The sequence below is a fragment of the Oculina patagonica genome, chromosome 11, assembly GCF_052425735.1.
Source record: "Oculina patagonica isolate OP01 chromosome 11, crgOcupat, whole genome shotgun sequence".
In the NCBI taxonomy this organism is placed as follows: domain Eukaryota; kingdom Metazoa; phylum Cnidaria; class Anthozoa; order Scleractinia; family Oculinidae; genus Oculina; species Oculina patagonica.
The window spans coordinates 15,602,053-15,622,101 of NC_135768.1; the positions used below are offsets into that span (position 1 = coordinate 15,602,053).

The 20,049-nt window shown below is 38.4% G+C and overlaps 2 protein-coding genes across 2 annotated transcripts; both read left to right on the forward strand.

Annotated features, from left to right (window-relative positions):
• Positions 1-1,207: 1,207 nt before the first annotated feature.
• LOC144630382 (actin-related protein 3-B) lies at positions 1,208-15,876 on the forward strand. The gene is made up of 17 exons (XM_078488747.1): positions 1,208-1,390; positions 2,751-2,806; positions 2,893-2,967; positions 3,490-3,539; positions 4,021-4,062; positions 6,014-6,082; positions 7,588-7,633; positions 7,782-7,831; positions 8,388-8,495; positions 8,894-9,037; positions 10,086-10,196; positions 10,809-10,871; positions 12,846-12,938; positions 13,557-13,682; positions 14,084-14,167; positions 14,692-15,416; positions 15,453-15,876. Exons 1-16 carry the CDS (start codon positions 1,347-1,349, stop codon positions 14,785-14,787), a joined length of 1,257 nt encoding a protein of 418 aa, XP_078344873.1. The 5' UTR covers positions 1,208-1,346; the 3' UTR covers positions 14,788-15,416; positions 15,453-15,876.
• Positions 15,877-18,756: 2,880 nt separating this feature from the next.
• LOC144629670 (uncharacterized) lies at positions 18,757-19,884 on the forward strand. The gene is made up of 2 exons (XM_078487898.1): positions 18,757-19,046; positions 19,237-19,884. The coding sequence occupies exons 1-2, from the start codon at positions 18,999-19,001 to the stop codon at positions 19,882-19,884; spliced, it is 696 nt and encodes a 231-aa protein (XP_078344024.1). The 5' UTR covers positions 18,757-18,998.
• The last annotated feature ends 165 nt before the right edge of the window (positions 19,885-20,049 follow it).

The following is a 20,049-nucleotide window of genomic DNA, read 5'->3' on the forward strand; positions in this document are numbered from 1 at the left end:
TCAGTTAAAACTTCCAATGGCTTCCTAATTCCTCTGGGGTGGGTATGGATATTCCCTGCCCTTCACAATGGGTACCCCTGCATCAAATTCTGGAGGTAACCTTGGGATGGTCTTGGATTCCATCGGGTTGGAGAAAGTGGAGTAAAAATATTTGTAGTCCCCTCATGCTGCTGAAACTGGAGTTGAGCTACAGCCTGATGGGCCACTAGCTTCAACAGCAGGATTTGTCTGGACCCGGGGTCTGGACATCAGACTTGTTACCAGGATCAGACCAGTTGAAGTTTTTAAAAAAATACTACAATAATTTTTTAGCCTTTTTCTACCAGAGGTAGTTCTCCTTGTTAGGTAAAAGAAAAATGTTAATTCCTCGCGAAGCGAGGTGTATAATTTTGTCCCTCAAAGGGCTCAGGCGGGATCAAATCTCGTGTGGAGTTTACGGTCATGTATATATCTATATATATATATTTGTGAGCTTGGTGTCTGGCGGAAATGACGTCACACGGCCGCGCGCTGGTGGCCACCAGCGCGCGGTGGCCACCAGCGGCGGCGGCTGGCGGCCACCAGCGCCGCCGCCGCGTGTGCGGCGTCGAACTTTAAATCAGATCTTCGGGACTGAGGGCGGGGGTTCGAATCCGGCTAGGGTTTTTTTTTTTTTTACCTTTTTTTGTGGGTTCGAATCCTGAGCCTTTCATTTTTATCGTTTTTCTTTTCGGATTAAAATAACACTGACTTCCACATAATACTCCCTCAACGCCTATTCAGGCTATTATTAAACCTTTCATCGCCATCAGGGGCGCGCGGGCGGAGGGTTCGAATCCTCCTGCCGTTCGTTCTTCTTTTTTTTAATGCCCTCAAATAAATGTCCAAAATGCGACTATCCAATAATTTGTCGATGATTTTGAAAATAGCCTGCGCTTCCCACCTCTTTACGAACCAGAAAGAGCCGCCATCTTCAAAGCGGAGTAGACCCTGTTCAACTTCAAATAATCCACTCCTTAGTTTAACACCCTCCCCCCCTCCCCAACCCAGAGCTTCGCGAGGCCCTGCGAGTCACGTATTACTAGTATAGTATTTTTGCTGTATTCCTTTGAATAAAACCGATAAAAGCTAATAAAAATAAACCTGAACAACATTTCCCGTGCCCACCCCGGCCAATATCTATTTCCGCCACCACACCTCCGATTTCTCCCACAATGCTCTTGGATGCGCAGTGGGCAGGTCGCCATCTTGGTTAGTTCGGAAGCTTGCAGGGCTTCCGCCAAAGTATTTTCTTCTCCTTTCGCGAAACTGTCCGACGGTCTAAGACAAGAACTGCTTAGTTTAGAAGGAATTTATTGAACTTGAAGATGACGGGACGGCAACCTGCTTGTGTCATTGACAATGGAACGGGGTAAGTGAAAAGCTAGAAAAGTTGAAAGTGCAAGTGATCGTAAAACAATTTTCCATCTCAAGCACACGGCTACAGCGTTTATTTTCGATAGTACGGGCCATTCTCTCTCGTAATTCTTCATGTGAGATCGCATATATTAATTGAAAATCGCTGAGGTCTTAATCTCTAAAATCTGCGTTCATTCAATCCACATATTTACGGTAAATTTACGTTTATAATTGTTCTATGATCGCGATCTCAGCTGTACGTTCATAAAAGCTGACATGAAAAGTTATTACATGTCACAGTCCTAATGATACCTTTTTTGGCAAAGTTTTGAAGGGTTTTAAAATAGTGTAGCTGTTCCATTTGTGTGACCTGTAAATGGTTGTATATAAGTTTTTTGGCATTCCTTAAGTCCCACAAATTCAAGTATTTGTCAAGTTGTTTATTTTGTGCACACATGATATATAAATAACTAGAGGTTGTTTTAAACTCATAACTGAATGAAATTTACACTGTAGAGCAGTCTCCCAGAATGAGTATGATAATGCATTTAAATAGCGCATTTTCCATATGTGAGGATATGTATACATTCAAATGCGCTGTACACGCACTGTACTTTACTCCCCACAAAAGGCCAGACCAAGACCGTGCCCTACTCTTTACAAATAGTGTGTGGTTTCTTAAACGTCCGCTGCTATAAGACTGAAGATACAGGAGACGAGACCTATGGTTTATCGTCCTTTTCTGAGAAGACTAGAATATCTGACCATTTGCAGATGTAATTACAAAGGCAACACGTTTTCCTCGGTTATTTTAAGACCCTAAGTGTTGGTCGGTCTTGGATTCGAACCCTCATTGTAGGATTGTCCTTCGGGAAGGTGCCCAAGCTGTTCTTAAGCTTTGCTCTATGAAGTTTTCTTGGTTTAGCCTACAGATTGTCAGGATTTTCATTGCTTAAAGCTACCATCTTCATTAAAAGGCCATGAAAGAAAGCATTACTAGACTACTAAAGCTGGAAACGCCCTATGGGGCCATATCATAATTTACAGAACAAGCTCACCCTATCAAAATGAGACACCAGATTGGACCCTCTAAAAGAATTAGCCATAAACCAAATGGCTATACTGCAAAATGGCAGTTATGATCTTTGGGCTTATACAACTTTTTTAGAGGTTTTGGATGGGCTTACAATTGGAAGAGTTAACGCGGATATCTAGGGGATGGGTTGGGGGGGGGGGGGGGAGGAGGTCTGACCTCCTTCCAACATCAGAAGTACAGTGTTGTGTAAGTTTATATTGAAATGTTTGTTAAAGGAGGGCTTATACCCAGTGTCCAGAATCCAGAGTCACTGATTTTTTTTTCTTTATTCTTCCAGGTATACAAAAATGGGTTTTGCAGGGAACACAGAACCACAATATATTTTACCTACAGGTAGAAATTTAATTGAATTTTGTTATCAGCCGTAGTTGTTAAATTTGTACCTGTACAAACGAGTTAATGTTTCATTTTTTTCACAGCTATTGCGATAAAGGAATCAGCAAAAGTTGGAGACCAAGCTTCAAGGAGGGCTGCCAAGGGCATTGATGATTTAGGTAAACACCACACCTATTATAAACCAGACAATTTTTGAAATGAAAAATTTCAGGGAGGGGTGAAGGCAGCAAAGTCTGGAGCTTATAATCCAAAATCTCACAAGTTTCAAAGTGGACAACTTATATTTTAGTCAGTGATGCTCTTGTAAGGCTTCTTTGTGAAGTTCGACAACAAGGGGCTGTCACAGCAAGCATAATACTGCACCCGACAATGCTGAAGACAATATCTCACAAATCTTGGATTCATTTAATATACATGTAATGTAAAAACAAGAGAGTGTTTCCATCCCTAACTTTTGCCTAAGTACAAACCTAACTTCTACAGAGACAAAGATAAAAGTTTGCATGTGTTTTTCCATATGCATTACCTCTGGAATAACCCAATGTTTAAACTTTTTTGCATTTCTACTTAAGCATTGTAGAGACACAGATTTAAGTTGGCCCATAGTACAGTAATTTCAAATACAGCTCTTCTGTCAACCAAAAATTAACTTAAATACTGCACCTCTTTTTAAATACTAGATTTTTACATTGGTGATGAAGCAATAGATAAACCTGGCTATGGAACAAAGGTAATACACCCTAGAACATAATTTTCTATTCTGCAAAAGCTCATAAAAAGTGGTAGTTCGAATGTGGTTCTGGCTGGACAGGAGTCTCATTCTTTTTTGACTCCTACAAGGAAACTTATCCTCAAGTGTGTGCCATGTTTTGTTAAATAATAAAATATTGTATATACATGTACATGGTTGCATGAATACAGTTTATGATACATATCTTCAAGATTTCCGATTGATATTGAATTTAATACTCAAAAATAAATTCCATATCTCCATATACGTATGTTTTATTTTCTTTATTATAAAACATACTCACTGCAGTTTTGTGGCTACTTTCAAAAGATTTAGCAGATTGACCAAGGGCTGGGTATGCAAAATATTAATGTTTCCAAAATTTAATGTTTTCTGGACTTATGTGAAGATTTCAGAAGAATTATTACAATATGATTTTTATTGAATGCGAGGCTGTTATATTAACTTTTTTTTACTTTAGTGGCCAATCAGACATGCTATCGTGGAAGATTGGGACTTAATGGTATGTTCTTCTTTCCAGTTGATTTTAATTACTTTATTTCCATGTGGAAAGAAATTTAGCATTTAGCTATTCTATTTACAATGTAAAAATTAAGGTGTACAAACCTGTCTTGACACAAGGCCCTCAGGACAATGCAGCCAATGCTTAGTGCCATTTTATGCAGGATTGATTGAGTAGGAATACAACTTCAGTCCTTGGTTAAGATTTAGTCCTTCACAGGCTACTTGAGTTGGATGTACATGTAACATTGCAACTAGATATCAGGTATTCAGGGCTGCAGATAACAGTCGGTCATCGGACATTGGCCGACCAAAATTTGCTCATGTCCGACAAATTCCCAATTGTGGTCGGACATGATGTCCAGACAATTTTTTGATTGTAAAACATTTTGCGGCAACAATGAATAAAATTCAACCTTTTGGTTTTTGGTGATGTCTGACCACATATGTCCTTTCAAGTGAAAAAATTATTTGCAGCCCTGGGCATTGTCTGTCAAAAAGTTGCAAAAGTCAAACTTACATGTAGAAAAAATTATTGAAACGTGCTTGGACCTGCAGTACATGTATTTATTTTTTTCTTTGTTCGTGAGCGGGCGGTATTCTACAAATCCTGCGATCTGATTGGTTCCGGGAGCGGGCGGTATTCTCCAATCCGGCCCCCTCATAGCGGGCGGTATCCGTTGCGAGATGAATTGTCGAGTGTGTTTTCCGCGCGAAATCATTTTGCAGCGTTGTACGAACGAAAACATGAAAGATTTGCTCTGTAAAATCGAAATAGCTGCTCACCAGTCGTTGTAAATGAGAAAGGACAAAATAGAAGTGGAATTAAAGGCCTCGAAGTTCTTCCAAAGGCGAGTAAACATTTCTTTATCGACAAAATCGAGATCTAGTTTCGTAGTTTGTGGTTGTTTGTACATTTCGCAATCATTTTAACGCCATTGCGGTAAGCTGCACCGGTTTTTAACTTCAATTTTGAGTAACAACTGCCTTTTATCGGCCACTTTTTTGCCAAAACAAAACACTAGTTGACATCGTTCAAGAAAATGAGGTTCTTTAATTAAAAACAGTCAAAATAATTCTCGCAATATTGTGCCGTACGTCCAAACTACGCATTTCATTCAGTTTCACTTTCACACTATTCATCACAAAGATATTCTGCTGGGAATCAGCGCAGAGTTTATTAATTCGTTAAAAACAAGTATGTTTAGCTGTACCAAACCTGTCTTTCAGGAGATAATATTTTTTAGTCCGAGAATTACCGATCCTACGAACACAATTCCTTTCAAAACATTCATCGGGAAGCCGAAATCGATTTAAAAGTGTTCAGTTTTGTCAATGATATAAATGCTTTGCCTCGATTTTACATTTATGCCATATTTACTACTTCAATTTCTTTTATTGAATCTCTTCAGTGTCAATTTAATATGCTAAACCTTTCTGTTAGTTCGGTTCATTTAAGCGAGGCTATTTTATTCCGAATAAAATAACAAACAAGCAGCATTTTACACTCTTGCTAATTAAATCCGTCGATCGACACAACATTGAAATGACGTGCGTATACAAACAAAGATTTTGTGAAAAAATCTTCCTAGGTTTCTTTTAAAAACAAATAAAGTAGGAAAAAAATAAAAACGTTATTCACCAGCCTAGGTCGGTCCGTATTGGGAAAAACTGTGCCCTCGGTCTTGGAACCGCCCGAGGCCGCAGGCCGAGGGCGGTATCCAAGACCTCGGGCACAGTTTTTCCCAATATGGACCTCCCGGCTGGTGAATAACCTATATAGAGTAATTTTCACATGAGTGTCGAAAGTAATTTGCATTTGCTTTGGTTTTACATTAGTATGCATAGTGATTGGTTGAATAACTTGTGCCAATGCAACTGCCCTGTGCAAACAAAATTTGAGAGCTGCTTCAAGCCCTGCTTACTTATTTTTTATTTTCTTTTGTCTTCAGGAACGGTTTTGGGAGCAATGTATATTCAAATACTTGCGAGCTGAACCAGAAGATCACTACTTTCTACTCGTGAGTATTATGTGTACACTTATCACACGGTTTTTTCGACTTTTTTGCTTGTTTACAAGCAAAAGGAAGGAGAATAGCGGTTAAGTTGGGTAATCTGGAACCACATTCTTGTTAACTCTCAAGGGACTGTTTTAATTTCTCAAGGGAATACTTTCCTCTGTGGGTGATCAAAGCGCGTAGAGTGTCACTCTATAGTAATGTTGTGCTTCAACACTTCCGTTTTTGTAGAAAAAACATGACTTGTCAAATTTACAAATGTTATATAACAATTAAAAACGTGAGTAGCCCAAAAGTCTTTCACACACTAAAACTTTAATTTCTCAAGGGAATACTTTCTAATATTAATTTAACCTAAAACGATTAACAACGCAAATTTGTACTGGTACAAGTCTTTCACACACTAAAACGTTGCTAATAGTTAACGAAAGGGAACTCATTTCTTGACAATTGATTATTTCTGCTGAGTTGCACAATTTAGAATTGCAACATCATTAAATGCAGGTGTGAAGTGATATTTACAAGTGTTTTTGTAGCCTGTTGTGAAATTACTTCCGGTGGAAGCAGTAAACGCTAAACGTTAAAATTGCTTCTGTTCAGAAGTTAATGCATCGCCATTAGAAAAAAAAACAGCAACTGTTTTACTGGAAATGTAGTCGTTAGAAATGGCATGTGTAGCCGTAAGGTAAAGAATAACGCGAGGAGAAGCGGCTTTTGGTAATGTCCAAACGAAAATTTACTTCTCAATGTGGGGTTAAGATTGCGTGACGAGACAAAAGGTAACTCTGTCGTGCGTAACCTTTATCGGGAACCCTGCATTAAGCCGAGTAGAAATCTTTCTAACTCGAAAGGAAGCAACTATTTCGATTAAAGGCAAACGTCAAAGTTTACCATTTTTAACCAAGCCAAAGTATATGAGTCGCAAAGCACCCAGCCGTCACGACTGACAAATACAGCATTTCCTCCGTGAAAATAAAAATAAAAATGCTTGAACTGAAAGACCTTTGAATTCTTCCATGATATGTTCGAACAACAATGCCCAGGATAAACCTTCTACTCATACTAACTTCATGCAAAAAAGTCGATATCTCGAAGAGATCTTTTTTAAAAAAAATAAATGTGCTGTGTCTTTACGCAACAGACAACAGACATGCTTGGTTCCATTGCCCAATAATAATAATAAGACTTTATTTAACAAGTTTAATACAAAAACATGAAAAAGATTTTTGGAGAACTGTGGAAAGTACATTCTTGAGTGTCTGGGAAATTGAAACTCAATCCATGATACTTAAACCTTGAGCTTTGAAACTTGGTTCTCAATTTTCAGAAACATTGAGGATTGAGTTTCAAGTCCACTTACATTTACCGGGTACTCAAGAATACATTTAACTTTACATGGTATTATTTTTTTCATTGTTGCAATTAAGGGATTTCATCAGGGTGGTCGGACAATCAACAGTGCAACATACAGAGAAATAACAGCATTTTTTGTTGATTTTTTTCTTTAGACTGAACCACCTCTCAACACTCCAGAAAACAGAGAATACACTGCAGGTAAAGATAATTACATCGCTAACTGTTTGTCAATGAAAGATAGTTTTGACACACCATTGATCTATTAAATAAAAACAAAACAAGGACATGTTCATACAGATCTTCACTTTCAGTATGTAATTTTGTACATCAATTTTGTTTCTTTCAGAAATTATGTTTGAGTCATTCAATATTCCAGGCTTATATATTGCTGTACAGGTAAGGATTTGCTGTCAGATGTGGGAGCTATACTTGTATATATTTGTTCACAAATGCTCATCATTTCAGTAACTGAAAAATGAAATGTTAGAGTGCCATCACCAAAAACCATAGTTAATAGTGTGTTCATGGCGGCCATATTGGAGGAGTGAGACAATAAAATGATTTTCCTTTGGAAAAAAAATCATTTTTATGCAAATATCTTTTATTGTTTGACTCCTCCAACATGGCTGCCATGAAAACACTCTATAGATGGAAATGGTTATGAAGCCTGACAAAGTTCTTTGTAATATGTATTTGTTTGCTTTTTGGGGGTTGACAGTGCACAAAATCTGACAAAATACAGTATGTGGCTATGTATGTTCATGTAACTTACCAATAGAAACATTGTGATTACATAATCCATGCATAGTGTTAGAGCGCGAAACAAAAGATGTACACCGTGGTGGACCTTCCAACATAAATTGTGGCATCTTTGTTTGCTTCTTTGATGTTTGCCAGGTTTCATAACCATTTCCCTCTATTAACTATGCAAACTTACCATTTTTGTTTCCAGGCGGTGTTAGCTTTGGCTGCATCTTGGACATCTCGTCAAGTTGGAGAAAGGACTCTAACTGGAACAGTTATTGATTCTGGAGATGGCGTGACTCACGTCATTCCAGTGGTAAGTAAGCTTTGATTATAAAGATGGACCAATCAAGGCCTTAATTCTGTACAACCATTCATGCGATGGTTATTGTGGTTTCAGTGATATACAAACTCTGAAATTCAAAATCCAAATAGTGATTGCCTTTCTCGCTGCCGTCAATCATAATTATGGGACATCCACAACCCATGAAAAACAGAAACAAACAAACGGATTGAAATCTACCAATCACAACTGACCTTTTGATCCAGTTGAAGTGGGCTTCTGTTTCCCTAGAGGTCCACTAAGATGATTGACAGCAGCAAAAAGCATAAACCGTTGGTTGAGGATTAAATTATAGAGTTCGCATATCACTGAAAACCGCAATAATAATGTAAAGTAGTTGCTTACTTAAGTCTATTTTGCTTTTTATTCAGGCTGAGGGCTACGTCATTGGAAGTTGTATAAAGCACATCCCCATTGCTGGCCGTGACATCACCTTCTTTGTGCAGCAGCTTCTTCGTGAGCGTGAAGTGGGAATCCCACCAGAACAGTCCATGGAAACTGCCAAAACCATCAAGGTAATCAATGTGTAATTTCTCCTTACCATATCAATACAATTATCATCAGTCAGGTAATGAGAATATTGAAAAATCATCAACTAGTGGATATTGCCTTTATGCACTAGAATCACACAGGGCTCGATAATACAGTAGAACCCCGGTAACTCGAACTCGGATAACTCGAACAACCCCGCTAACTCGAACGAACTTCCATTTCCCTTGGATTTGACCCCCGCTTTTCAGTCATTTTTACTCGGTTAACTCGAACTCGGATAACTCGAAAACCCCGCTAACTCGAACTAAATTTTGTTTCCCTTAAACAAAATTTGGGTCAAATTTACCCCGATAACTCGAATTCCGGTTCTTGCAACTTGGCACGGTTGCCCATTGATTTGAGCAACAAACAGATCACGTTTTTGACAGCCATTTTCCACTCTTATTATAAGAATGTATGGTCTTGTTAGAGTTTCTGACAAGATAAGTTTAATTTGCACTGTACCATATACTGAAGTACTGAAAAATCGGTTAACTATCAATTATTAACTTGGCAAATTAAATATGCAATCGACCCCAATAACTCGAAACCCCGCTAACTCGAACTGTTTTTCGTTTCCCTTCAGAGTTCGAGTTACCGGGGTTCTACTGTAGTCCCATCCCATTGTCTGGGAGAAACTAGATTTTTCTGCTGGACGACTAAATTGTCATGCTGACTTGCCCATTTGGCAAGGCAAGCCATCTGTGGACTATAATAATTATCATGATTTTGAAATTAAAAACTAAACTGAGACAAGTGTGCAACTGCCCTGTCTGGGCAAGTAAAATTTCAGAGTGGCTTCTTCAAATGGCAAGTTAGAATTAACTTTTTAAACCCCCACCCAAAAAGATGTGTTTTGTTGGTTAAGGTCGTAATTAATGAATGTTTCACGACTTGTACAATAAGCATGTGCAGAATGCAATATGGGGAATGTTGGCATCAGGCCTTTTAAAATGTCAAAGTTAACCAAAACTATAGCTCTTGAAATTTGTTCTATTGTAATTGTATGATTTTGCTAACTCTTGTATGAAGGAACGCTGGGGCTACATCTGCCCAGATATTGCTAAAGAGTTCGCAAAGTATGAATCCGAACCAGCCAAGTGGATCAAGAAGTATGATGCTGTAAATGCTGTCACCAAAAAGGTATTGAACTTTATTATAACAGTGTCACTTGCCTTTCAAAGTTTGGCAATGACAAGTAATGATGCTTCCAGATTGATTGGTCCAAGTTCAAGCCTTGGCTAGCGTCATTGCATTGTGTTCTTAAGCAAGACACTTTACTCTCACAGTGCCTCTCTCCATCCAGGTGTTATATAAATGGGAACCAGCATTTTTAATTCATTCTTTTGCAAATCACCTTTACATATGTGGTGGTTAAGTGTTGGGAGGATGGATGTATGTGAAGTCTGTGAAGTGAGGCTAGCAGCCAAAGTATGATATGTGATGTTTTCTGAAGACACAAGTGATGCCAACCCAATGCAAATGCCAGGAAAATGTGAACTAGCACAATGCAAATGCAAGGAAAGGAGGCCCATCGCACCAGCTGTGCTTGCATTTGCCCAAATGTGAACATTCATGCAAATACAAACACACCGGCAAGTGAAGAAAGCAATGTAACCTGGCCACCACGAAATACAAAAACAGAAATTAGCCTGTATATCCTTACCCTTGTTGATCTTGCTTCACATGTGAATCAGACCTTAACTTTCACCAGTGTGCTCTGAAGCCAGACTTTTTCTTGTTGTTTCTCTGCAGCCTTTTTCAGTGGATGTTGGATATGAGCGATTTTTGGGCCCTGAAATTTTCTTCCACCCAGAGGTAAGAAAACTGTGGCAACCAATTTTGTGCAATTTTGAGATCATGCACTACTGTTAAAATTGAAAAGAGCGAACTACCAGTACATGTAGGGAAATGGTTCCTAAGAGACAAACTGGTTTACACAGTTTTCATTAAAGGGTTGCAAGCCCCCTGAAAGCTAAACCTGGAATTGTAGTGGAGTTTCAAATAGTGGTTTTGGATAAAAAGTGATTTTCTTTAGAGTAAAATGTTGAACACAACATTTTAAGCTAATCAACATGCGACTTTAGTTTCCAATCATCCGATCACAGTCATTTTGGCTGCATGAACCATGCAACATCAGGAAAATCCCAGATTGAGTGTAACAACGGTTCAAATTCAGCAACTGTTCCAAAGAAGGCATCCTCTAGCCTTACTATGTTAGACAAGAAATCTCCAGTGCTATGTCGCTGTCATTACATATGGCTCCTATCTTCATTTTTTCGACTTTTTTTTGCTTGTTTACCGAAGTGGAGATAGCAGTTTTGGGGCTTGAACCACATTCTTTCTACTCTCAGGGACTTTTTTAATTTCTCAAGGGACTGTTTTAATTTCTCAAGGGATTTCTTTCCGCTGTGGGTGATGAAAGGGTCTCTTATTGCCACATGCGATCTCGTGTGACGTGACTTGTCACATCCTGTGGAGAGGTCCTTAGTATTGCGTCCATTGCGATCTCTTCGTGATAGTTCGTTAATTTTTTTATGCGTGAGTACAAATGAGAATGACACAACTATCGTACGAGAATGTGAGTGGGCCATGAAGGCAACGTTTATAAAAGATGATTTTGAACCGTACATACCCGTGACGAAACATCACCTGAGACAGAATCCCTCTCAAACAATCACGCGTTCCGTTGCGGTCGATCATAGCAAGACTCGATCCAACAATACCTCATTTGTGAGGCCGAGGCAGACGAGTTGTCGGAGTCGCAGAGAAAAAGGCCGCGTGAAGATGTCAAACGGCACGATTTTTTCGAGTATCTGATCATATCTGTAGAGAGAAGTTTATTGTGAAACATCCAGCCGAAGACGTAGAGGACAGCATTTGTGGGATAAAGAATGAAACAAAGCGGTAGCGGCGCAGGCTAACCGACTGTAGACAAGACGTGAAGAGGAGGAGACGCGACGACGAAGAAGAAAATCCTGTTTAGTGAGCAAAAAGGGACAGAGAATTCTATCGGAGCGAAGCCCTGCGTTGGAAAAATAAGAGTAATGATATGTATAGCGAGATTTAGGACGTTTTATATTTTTGTAAAACCACAGGGCCACCCTATGTGTTCGTGGTTAATATGTAATAAGGTTATGTTGAAATAATGGCGCAATAGAAGAATATAGAGAAACATTACGTTGCTTCGATACAAATAATTACCTAAATGATTCAATAAAAGTTAAGATGAAATGTTGAATAGTCTTGTGTTTTGCCGCCCCGAGCCCTTTAAGCCGTTTTTTGGAAAGAGAAATTTTTGTGCCAAATTATTTTTTTTTTTTTTTCGACCTGTGTACGACGATGCGTTCAAAGGAGGTGGGGGGGGGGGAAGAAGAAATGCACGCATAAACAGACGTTACTGGAAAGTAGTCGTAGAAATGGATGTAGCCGTAAGGTAAAGAAAACGCGAGGAGAAGCGGTTTGGTATTCCAAACGAAAATTTACTTCTCAATGGGGAGATCGCGGAGAGAAAAAGGTACTTGTCGTGCGTAACCTTATCGAGAACCCAAGGAACGAAAGGAACAATACGAAGAGGCGTAAAGTTTACCATTTTAACCAAGCAAAGAGAGGAAGCACCCAGCCGTCGCGACGAAAAAGCACCTCCGCGAAAATAAAAAAAATGCTTGAACTGAAAGACGTTTGAATTCTGCATGATATGTTCGAACAACAATGCCCAGGATAAACCTCTACCAAAACTCAGCAAAAAAAGTCGATATCTCGAAGAGATCTTTGATTATATTTTTCTTTCAGTTTTGTAACCCAGATTTTACTACCCCTCTGTCTGAGGTTGTTGATGACGTCATCCAAAACTGCCCCATCGATGTCCGCAGGCCACTTTACAAGGTGAGTTATTACCCGTGGGGTGGGGGTTGAGTAAATTCTTTGTAACGTTGTGTTGCGCATCGCTCAAGAAATGCAACAAGTCATGCTTCAAATAACGGCTGTGAAGTGGACAAGTAAAAAGTGCGGTTTGGAAAATTTTGGCAACATTGCAAGATTTCTGACTTTTGTTATCCAATCAAAATACAGTGAAAATCGAGGACTACAACGTTAACACGAAAAATGGAATTTGTAGGATTTTCAGGAATTTTGCTTAAAACTACGCATTAGTAAGTAAGTAAGGACTGACATATCAAGTGTGTTTAAGTTATAATCCAACTCCATCCTCGCCATCGTTGGTCATCCTCGCTTCCTAATGGGTTCCTGTCATTTGTCAAGTTCTGTTCTACAAAACAAAACCATTATTGTCGAGTTTCCTACTTGCTTGCCTCGCGTTTTCAAGTTTGTCACATTGTAATCTATTCTCATCCTCGCCATCGTAAGTCATCCTCACTTCGTAATGGGTTCCTGTTATTTTTCGAATACTGTTGTACAAAATTAAACTATTTTTCTGGGTATCTGTGTAGATGACAGTTTTGATTGCAACTTATTTTAATACTGAGTTTTGTGTTCTTCTGTTAGAACATCGTGTTATCAGGTGGCTCAACCATGTTCCGTGACTTTGGCCGTCGTCTTCAGCGTGACATCAAGCGTGCTGTGGATGCTCGTTTGAAACTCAGTGAACAGCTCAGTGGAGGACGCATCAAGGTAATCAGGGCATTAATTAATTTATTCAACACAAAACATTCTTTTTATAGCTTATTTTGAACTCACATTTTGCAAGAACGTTGCCCACGAAAGAATATTGTGTTACCTCATCCTTGTACGCGTCACGCAACGATAAAGAAGGTCAAAGTTGTGTACCGAATTGCAACGTGACGAAGTTCGTGTAAGAGGCGTCACGCAACATCTTGTAACGACATACTTGAAAGACTACTTGACGTTCCCTTTCAGGCTTTTAAACTTTTTAGTGAGTACTCCGAGTATTGCTGATCGTGGTTAAAGAAAAAACTATTTATATTTCCTGACGAAATGTGTGGATTTTACTGTGAATTTCTGTTCTTGAATCAGTTTTAGGAGCTAATCATGTGTGTGTTTATGTTTTTCAGCCGAAACCAATTGAAACTCAAGTTATCACACATCACATGCAGCGTTATGCTGTTTGGTTTGGAGGAAGTATGCTGGCTTCTACGGTATGTAAACATCCATGAAAGTAAAGGTTTATTTATAAACAAGAAGACTCTCGCCACCTAAATGTTTTTTTTGTAATCATAGACCACTTTGTACAGCAAAATAAACAGTACGACATGAAAGTACTGCTCAGTAGCTTTCATTTAAATGGTCACACAGTTTGTGATAGAGTTTTATCCACAGACTTAAAAGTAAGAACCACCTTGTACAGCATAATAAACAGTACCACATGAAAGTACTGCTCAATAGCGTTCATTTGAATGGTCACACAATAGAGTTTTATCCACAGACTTATAAGTTAGATCGCTTTATCCAGCGTTTTTGGGTTTTTTTTCGGGTAGGGCAAAAAATGGCGCGCGCGGGCTTTTTTTTTTTTTTTTTCCCCTTTTTTTTCCGCGCGTTTTTTCTCCTTCCTCCTCTTTTTATAAAAATAGAGTTCTCTTTTTTTTTTTTGTCCCCCTTTCACAGACTTATGTGGAAAGTAATTTCACTGGTCTAACATTGTGACTTGTGTTTATATTTGTAGCCTGAATTCTACACAGTGTGCCACACCAAAGCTGACTATGATGAGCATGGACCCAGTATCTGTCGTCACAATCCGGTGTTTGGCACCATGTCTTAAGGAAAAAGCATATTTCCCTAGGTCTTCTAGAATCTTTCCATTTCTTTGATCTGCAGTCAAGCAATCTTGTGCCCAGAGTAATCAAACCCTTTAGTCAGCGGTTGGTTGTCTTGGTGACTAACTGCTGATTCAAGAGTCTGGGCACGAGATTGATCGAAACGGCAAAAAAAAAGGGCCGGCGATCTTTATTGTAAGATGTGTTGTAAATTGAGCATTTCCGCTAGAGATTGTAATAAGTGATTTAAGTTAATGGTACTTTTTTAAAAAAGAATTGGTTAACTTTTGAGGTTCACCCACTGAAAAATGAAGAGAGATTTATAAAAGAATATTTCCATAGTGTGTGGGGAACTCATATGTGTTTGTTTTTTACTCCAAATTGGCCGGCTTTCTACTGATGTCAATGTTATAAATTAAGTCAACACAAAAAAGCCTTTCTCTCATGTCAGCATTAGAAATCAACTTAAGGAATTCGAGTTTCGTTACCTCAATTGTAAATTTGCGAAGATAACCTTATTTTCAGTTTCTTTTTTTAGCTGTGAAAAACTTTGTCAGTAAAAAAACTTCCCTTGCGTATATTCTAGCTCTTGCTTAGGTAGAGTAAAGAAGTCTTTGCCCTACAAACTGAAAACGTTCGACATTGAAAAATTCTATCTCGTTAAAGGCAGTTAGGATTTCATTTGCTTCTCTTTTGCTAAGAGTTAACGAAATCCTCGAATTGCTTGAGTTCTCATTTAATCCTGTGAGAGATTGTTTTTTGTGATAATAAAATTCCCCCAATTTGAGTAGTTATGTCGTTTCCTAAAAGGAAGAGGTTACTAAACTTGGAAGTACAACAAAGGGGTGTGTTCACACTGAGGAAAATTGCAAGTCTGGTTTAACAATCCAGTGTGAACGGGCCCATTACTTTATCCAACTAAATGTGATTATGTGAATTTATATTACATTTTAGAAACCGTAGTTGTGTTTCTTTTAGATAACCTTTCCATAAACTTTGCATATTTTGAAGAGTTCCAAGTTAGTTTGCGTATTGAAACCAACAAGGTTGTATCGAAACATATATTTTGACAAATAAATTCCTTTATAAAAGAATCATTGATGTAGTCATGTTTTTTGTTGTTGTGGGGCCAAACTTTGCTTCGGTTGTGGCCGCTGAATACAGAGCGATCTTTGTTCAATGAACTTAAGATATCTTTTCAAAGATTTCGGCTGAAATATGTTTAAGGACTGTAATCTGATGTACCGGGTTTTAAAGTCACTTCACTTTTCATTTCAATTTATTTTGTAGTTTTCTTTCACATTTGTCTAAAGCTTGTCAAAGCCAGCGAGAAAGCAAAATTACAACGATACTTTTCTAGCATGTTTAATATTCAGGGCCCAGTTGTTCAAAGGGTGGATACGCTTCACGGATATCTTTCTTGGATGGAAGTGGTTTTTTTCATTTTCCACTGGATAGTTTATCCCCCCTAAACAACGGGCCCAGATCTGCAATATTTACTCTCTAGATTCCGTCAAATTCTGACAATACACCCCCCCCCCCCCCCCCCCCGCAAGAAAAACACTCTGACGCAATAAATCCTTCTTCTATGAAAGTAGAGTTGGGTCTTTTAAAAATATCAACTTAAGCTCCTTCCCATAATAGCCGTGACCCCACTCCGAAAATCCTTTTGAACAAAAGTAAACCATGGGCTATAAATCGGACGTTAATGGAAATTAAGTTTTGCGAAAATAATTTGACATTTGATTACGGTCTATTTTTCCCCTCTCCAAACAAGTGGCGGGTTTTAGCTTGAAAAAGCAAAATCTTATTGTGATTTGCTTTGATACGTAAACAAGTACACACCGCAGCGCATGAAACTATCAGAGGCCGAGATGTCAGGGTGAAAATGAACAACGTAGATTTCAGGGCAATCAAGGACTCAATTTTATATTCCCTTTTATTTTCGAGAAAGACGCGAAACATTGACCACACTAATCTTATGTTGCAAGCATTCTGCGTAACGTCGCGTAACGCAAATCCTGCGGAAATGAAAGGCATCAGGGCACTCAGAGAAACAGTGAACAAGTAGAATTTTCAATGTAGAAATTCTGCAAAAATCACTTATTTTGCAGTACTGTCGTTTTCTAGCGAAATCTTTCCTTCGCAAAAAATGCGCGTGGGCGAGCTTTGAACATCCTTATCAAATCACTGAAAATGGGCTCTTCAACCGTAAAAAGAACAACTCTTTAGCAACAATAATAACAATAACATTGTTATTTGCATTAGAAAAATGAATTTTAAAAAAAGAGCGAGCATGTTGTCACGTAGTCGTTTAAACACTAATTATTTCTCTTTGAAGAAGAGAGGTTTTGGCAAAATAGGCAACGAGAGAATTTTTATTGACATTTACTAGCTTTCTTTATTCGTTTGACTAAATGCGAGAGTCATATCATAGCGTATAACATTATAACCATTTTTTTCAAACCAGTGAGCGGGCCTTGAAACGTTTCAGTAAAAATTGTAAACTTTACTTAGCCCTATGTTTTCTGCACTATAAAACAAAATACAACGTTGGAACCAAAGATATTTTAAGCCGTCTTTCAGTGATATCAGTTTTTTTGTCTCGGTTAAGTCATAGTTGCTCTACCAACCTATGGTTAAGTTAAAGAGATTCAGAAAAAACTTAGATTTTCCTAAGGATACAATCTGTACAATACCACGGTTAATATTTTCCAATCCTTTTCTTTTCGCTTAATCACAGATTTTGTGATTGACTTTAAATGCCACATAGTTTTTTCGGCAGTTTTATTTTTCTGGAAGCCGCCCGCAGCAAACTAAAACAAATCTCAAGTGCGCTAGCCAGGAATTCCGCCAATTAAAGTTTTGCTTTTGTACAAAGGGAAGAATTTAGACTACATTGATCTATACTTCGAGTTGCATTTGATGCTTTACGTAAATGCTATTGACAGCTATTTCTAACTTCTCTTCGATGATTTTATGGCAAAAAATTCTTTTAAATCATTTGAATAAAACTGAATGACTAAAAACGTGTGTTGAATATATTCTTTGGCATTTTTCTTTTGTCTTGAAATTATGTTTTGGTATAACTTTTGTGACGACAACGCTGTTATATAAAAATATCTCTACCCCGCGAAGAGAAACAATTCATTTTTGTACAGAGAAATTGTGTGCGTCAAACTGCGGGTTAATTAGCTTTGTCTAGCGTTTAGGGTCATTGCTTTGCATAACTCAAAACATGCATTAAAAGTTGGAAAAAGTTTGAGTTGTTGTACGATCAAGAAAAAATAATTAAAGTCCAAAGTTGGCATTGCGAATCAAGTTTTCGCTACCAGAAGAAATGAGTTTGACAACTTTGTGGTTAATTTAGCAGAAACTTGTTTAGCTTTCATTAATTAGCTTCTTCCCATCTGCATTATCGGATTAATAAAAGAAGAGAGAGCATAAAGTCAAACAAAACTAGCCGCAACTTCGTCCAAAAAGTATAAACAAAGATTTTCAAAGTTTTTTATTTGGTCTTGGGAAGAGTGTTGCGTTCGTGGATTGGTTTTGCGCGCATTGTGAGTCACTTTAAGTAACTGTTTTATAGTTCATAGCGCGTTAATTAGCGATTGTGAAGCGTTCAGCTCTTTATTCAAAACGGGGACTCTTTTTTGTGATGCAAAACTAACCTTGACCTCATTTAACCCGGCGTTCATTACAAAGCCAACACATGTCAACTCATTTCTCGTGCGATAAACGTGGGTTTGTACACAGTATTTACCAAGTCAAGATTAGTGGCACTTCTGTAATAAATTAGCCGTTCTTTAAGCTGTTTTAGAGACTTCATTTAGACAATTTGGAAGCAATGTTTGCTGTTGTTTAATGAGCTCTTACTCATTAGCATTGCTCAGTGATTGGTTTGAATTCCGTGACGCATTTAAAGCCTATGTTAACATTCACGGGTCAAAATTTTCTGTCTTTTGCAAAAAGTCCCGTAATCCGTACGACTTTGTCTAAACATTGAATTTTCTCGGCTCTAAGAGATGTAATTTTGCCACGAAAACCCGACTGATGGAAATTTAGCGCTTCCTGAACGCGCGAGAATGTCGAGCTGTGTTATTCGTTGAAAGTTATTATAATGCGCCGAGAGTTGTGCCTTGCGAGAGAAAAACAACATTACATTGAAATGGTTTGTGTACATAGTTATGCTGAAGGATTTTAGCAGAATTTGGATATGATTGATGGAAAAGTTCACGGCACCGATTGCTTCGAAGTCGATTCGGTAAGTTTAAAAAACTTTTAAAAACTTTATCTTAACTTTACAAAACTACCCGTTGCGCTACAAATTGTCACATGTGATTCTAGATCTATCCCAGATGAGAATCAACCCAACAAAAATTCCTTCGCTCGCTTTAAACTTGCTTGTAGCATTTCCTAATAATTTGAATAACTTCTGCTTTATTGATTTGCAGTTCCTACAGAGAAATGGATTCTCAAAACTCTACCAGGTTCGACATAAGGAGAACGGAAGATTTTATACGATGGAAGTGTCGCCGCGGGATGTTAACTCTAAAGCGCCGGTTAGCCCATATGTGCAGCTAACCAAAACATCGCTCTCTCCATTCTGGGTCAATCTGCGGTTTACCTTCCAAACTCGCTCAAAGTTTTACTACATTTTAGATTTCGTTGGGAAACAGACCTTGTTCGAGCGAGTCAAGTCTTGCGGTGGATATATTCCCGAGTCGGTAGCAAGATTTTACGCGGCGGAAATCGCAATCGCTTTGGAGGAATTACATAGTTCTTGTCTGGCATACAAGGATCTTGCCTTAGACATGGTGCATCTGGATTCTGAAGGGCATGTTGTGCTTTGGCGAAGTTTTTGCGGGAAGTTTTACTGGAGTAAACATGAATGCGTTTGTTCGCTTGGCGGGTTTTGTCATGGAGATCCGTGTGACAACAACCATAATCTCAAAAGCGATTTTGATTTTCGAGAGGACTGGAAAGCTCTTGGAAAAGTGATAAATGCAATGCTGACGGGAGATGGGTATCCACGATCAGTTCGAAGGACCGGTATGTACAACGAAAATGGTGGTAGATATAACCAGATGTCACGCAGCTAGTTATTAACTTGTCTTGTGTTAATAGTGTTATCTTGAAGTCGTTAGCACCTAATTCGCCAGGTCATTAGTAACACTTTATTATAAATCGCCCTACAAAACTCGCCCAGGCTGAAAAATCCCTTATGGAACTTGTTTCATGTTATTTGTAAAACTGTACATTTTTTT